Source organism: Astatotilapia calliptera, chromosome 12 (genome assembly GCF_900246225.1).
Source record: "Astatotilapia calliptera chromosome 12, fAstCal1.2, whole genome shotgun sequence".
NCBI lineage: Eukaryota > Metazoa > Chordata > Actinopteri > Cichliformes > Cichlidae > Astatotilapia > Astatotilapia calliptera.
The window spans coordinates 36,876,956-36,880,281 of NC_039313.1; the positions used below are offsets into that span (position 1 = coordinate 36,876,956).

At 49.1% G+C, this 3,326-nt stretch overlaps 1 protein-coding gene across 1 annotated transcript in view; it reads left to right on the forward strand.

Moving 5' to 3' along the window:
- Nucleotides 1-1,548: 1,548 nt before the first annotated feature.
- Nucleotides 1,549-3,326, forward strand: part of tsc1a (TSC complex subunit 1a) — a 9,835-nt gene continuing 8,057 nt past the window's right edge. The window contains exons 1-7 of the mRNA XM_026187119.1: nt 1,549-1,719; nt 2,020-2,137; nt 2,326-2,429; nt 2,504-2,656; nt 2,791-2,935; nt 3,049-3,203; nt 3,292-3,323. Coding sequence (XP_026042904.1) covers nt 2,029-2,137; nt 2,326-2,429; nt 2,504-2,656; nt 2,791-2,935; nt 3,049-3,203; nt 3,292-3,323 — 698 coding nt within the window. The 5' untranslated portion in view covers nt 1,549-1,719; nt 2,020-2,028. The remainder of the gene's footprint in view (nt 1,720-2,019; nt 2,138-2,325; nt 2,430-2,503; nt 2,657-2,790; nt 2,936-3,048; nt 3,204-3,291; nt 3,324-3,326) is intronic.

A 3,326-nucleotide genomic window follows, 5' to 3' on the forward strand; every position in this document is an offset into this window, starting at 1 on the left:
GTTTACTTACTCTGAAGTTCCTTTTGAAGCAACTCAATTTCTAGTTGAACTTTTTGCCTCATTAGAGCTTGAAGTTCGAGTTCACCTAGGAGCTTTTGTTTCTTCAGCTCAGTGTACTCCATTTTTTGCTGGAGACTTCTCTTAAAGAGCAAACGAATGTCACCCTGTTTCAATTGTAGAGACAACATTTAACGGTCAATACATGTCACATAGGAAGTAAAATTAATTACAAGACTGCCCACCTCTGTATCAGGCCTCTCTGCCTGCAAATCATACTGAGTCAGAAACACATAGAAGTACACAAGTAGATACAAATTCAGGCCAAATTAGGCACTTACAGGGACTTCCTCCAAACCACAGTCATCTGACAGGGTTGCTTCACTGTCCTGTGCAATGGAAACAAAATGGTGTCTTTTATTTTGTGACTATTATTATTGGTCTAAATAATAATAAATAAAAAAAAGATATATATATATCCCAACTTACTGTGCATGCTTCAGTCACCCCTTGCATGGGAACAGGTAAAAGTGATGGAGTGTTATGTAAAACTACACACACAAAAACCCACAGTGTCAATAAATGTCAAAGTACAAAAAGCATTTTAATTAAGGCAACAACCAAATATTTTACATTGTACAAATAGAATTATGGGCTGATTTACCAGTTATGAAGGTGCTGCTGCTACTGCACCCCGGCTGCTGGTCTAAGGAAGAGCTGCCCCCAGGGATGCCCTCAACAATGGGTCTGGTGGCATTCAACCCTAGGGCCAGCTCCTCTGCCGGGGTGTGACGAGGCGGTGCAGGACCACCACCTGTCTTTTTGTGCTCTGCCCTTTTCTTGGTTGCTGTTATAAACAAACAAACAGATTATTTCAGGGTCTCTTTCCAACAGACGAAAAGCAATATAAGTGAGAAATATTACCATTCAGTAGAATATTCTTATATTTCACTTTTACTTGTTCCCATGTTCTAGTGGGTCCTGTCGTGGCTCTAATGTGAAAGAGGACATAATGTAATATAATATAATACATTAATTACGAGTTTAATTTGTCAGCAACTTCCTGCCAGCCCTCTCTCCTTGCTTTTGCAGCCTTTGCAGTGTTCCCTTGCGTTCTGATTAAACTCTGAAACTCCTGAAATCCCTCAATCAAGAGTTCTTGCTCTGCTGCCGAAAAATACCGAGAGCGCGCCTTCGACATTTTCGCCGACCAATCAGAGGGTTGCCGATCAATGTTTCTACTATCGATGCGTAGCCCCTGTTAAGCCACCCAGTGATCTCACATTACTTCATCCAGCTGTACTGATCGTCAACAACAGGTGTGTTCGGAGAACCGGGATAGTGAGCTCAAAGTTAGCGCGATGATTTGATCTTGGATGTAGTAAGCGAGGTACGAAGAACGGACCCCAGCTGTTTGTTTGTATCCACACAAAAGTATAACAACAACAACAACAACAATAATAATAATAATAATAATAATAATAAATCATCCTTTTTCCCATCTTGACGGGTGGCTCTGAACGCCTCCTGTGTGTGATTGGCTGCTGAGGCTCGTGTCACCGCGGTGGGCGGGTCCTGCTGTAGCTGAAGATGGCTGCTCCGTGCTGGGATCAGCAGGTCTGAAGGTAACCGTCTCTGCGGCTCTTTGGTCGGTTTGAGCGGCTGTCTGCGCTCCGTATCCCGGCCGGAGGCTCCTCCGCGGGGTCGGGTCCCGGGACGCCGGTACGTGGCCGCTACACTGCTTGTTAGCATGTTAGATTAGCATCAGCTGCTAACGGAGGGCTACCAGTGACGTGACAGCAGCTGTTACACAACAGGCGTGAGGTCAAAGTTTGCGCAGTGTTAGGCCAGCACACACTGATGACTGTGTGGGGACAGAAAAAGAAGTAGCAGATAATCATCGATTATTGATTTTGTTCCTCTGTCACAGAGAACTGAACACGATGACGTCAACGTGACCTCACGTGACGTTCAGCTGTCTGGCCTGTGTTATGATGCGTTCACTGTCTGGCCGAATTGCAGGTGTCCGCGATGTCCAGGGAGCAGGCAAGCATCAGCGAGCTCCTGCTCTCACTGGACAGTTCAGAGCTGCAGGAGGCGGAGCGAGTGAGAGCTGCAGTCAACCAGCAGCTGAGTACAGGTGAGTTCAACTGTGCAGCACAAAGGAATGACGCAGGTCTGCATCTCTGTGACGCGCTCACCACGTGAACCAATCACGAAGCTGCAGTTTTGCTGACGTCCAACAAAGCAACCTTATCAACTCAGTCTGACATCACTTGTGACGGCCAATCAGTGCAGAGCTCCCAGCATGCATGTTTCTCCTCTCAGACAAAGGGGGCGCTGTCCTCTCCTCCATGGTGGAGTACTACCTGGACTCGTCATCTTCTCAGGCCCTGCTCCTCCTCTCCTCCATCAGGGAGCCGCATCACAAAGTGAGCCTCGCCTGCTCGCAGATCTCCTGTTCTTTATCTCTGTGACTCTAACACCTGTTGGCCCCGCCCACTAGGTGCTGCTGGAGAAGCTCAACGAGTCTGTGAGTCGATCCGGGACCAGGCTGGGCGCCCTGACCCTGCTGGGTCACCTGATCAGGAAACAGCCGCCATGGGTTCATCACATCAGCCGCTCGCCGCTGCTGCTGTCACTGCTGCGCTGCCTCAAGGTAATACACACACACCTGAGACACACCTGTCCTCCTGCACATTCAGATTCTGTCATGATGTCGATCATGTGAGGTCGGATCACAGGTCGGATTCCTGCTGCTGTAAACTCAGAATTCCACTTCCTGTTTTTCAGACGGACAGCGATGTGGTCGTCCTTATCACGGGAGTCCTGGTCCTGGTCACTCTGTTACCCATGATTCCTCAGGCCGGGAAGCAGCACATCAATGACTTCTTTGACGTGTTTGGGCGCCTTGCATCCCGCAGCTGCAAAAACCCAGGTAACTCACTCACACAGCAGGGGGCGCTGCAGGAAGCAGCTCCTTATGCTTTCTGATTGGTCAGTCTGCTTCTCTGAGTGGTTGATAAGATGTTTTCTGATTGGCTCGTGCAGGTCATGAGCCTGTGGCCCACTTGGTGCACCTCCATGCAGGTACGTACTCTCTGTTCCACCGCCTGTATGGGATGTTCCCCTGTAGCTTCATCTCCTACCTGCGGCTGCACTACAGCATGAAGGAGAACCTGGACACCTTCCAGGAGGTGGTGAAGGTGAGTGCACACCTGCAGGGGGCGGTACTGATGTGATGACCGCAGGTGTTCCTTCAGTTTCACCTCACACTCTGTCCTGTCCCGTCAGCCGATGTTGGAACACGTCCGGGTTCACCCAGAGCT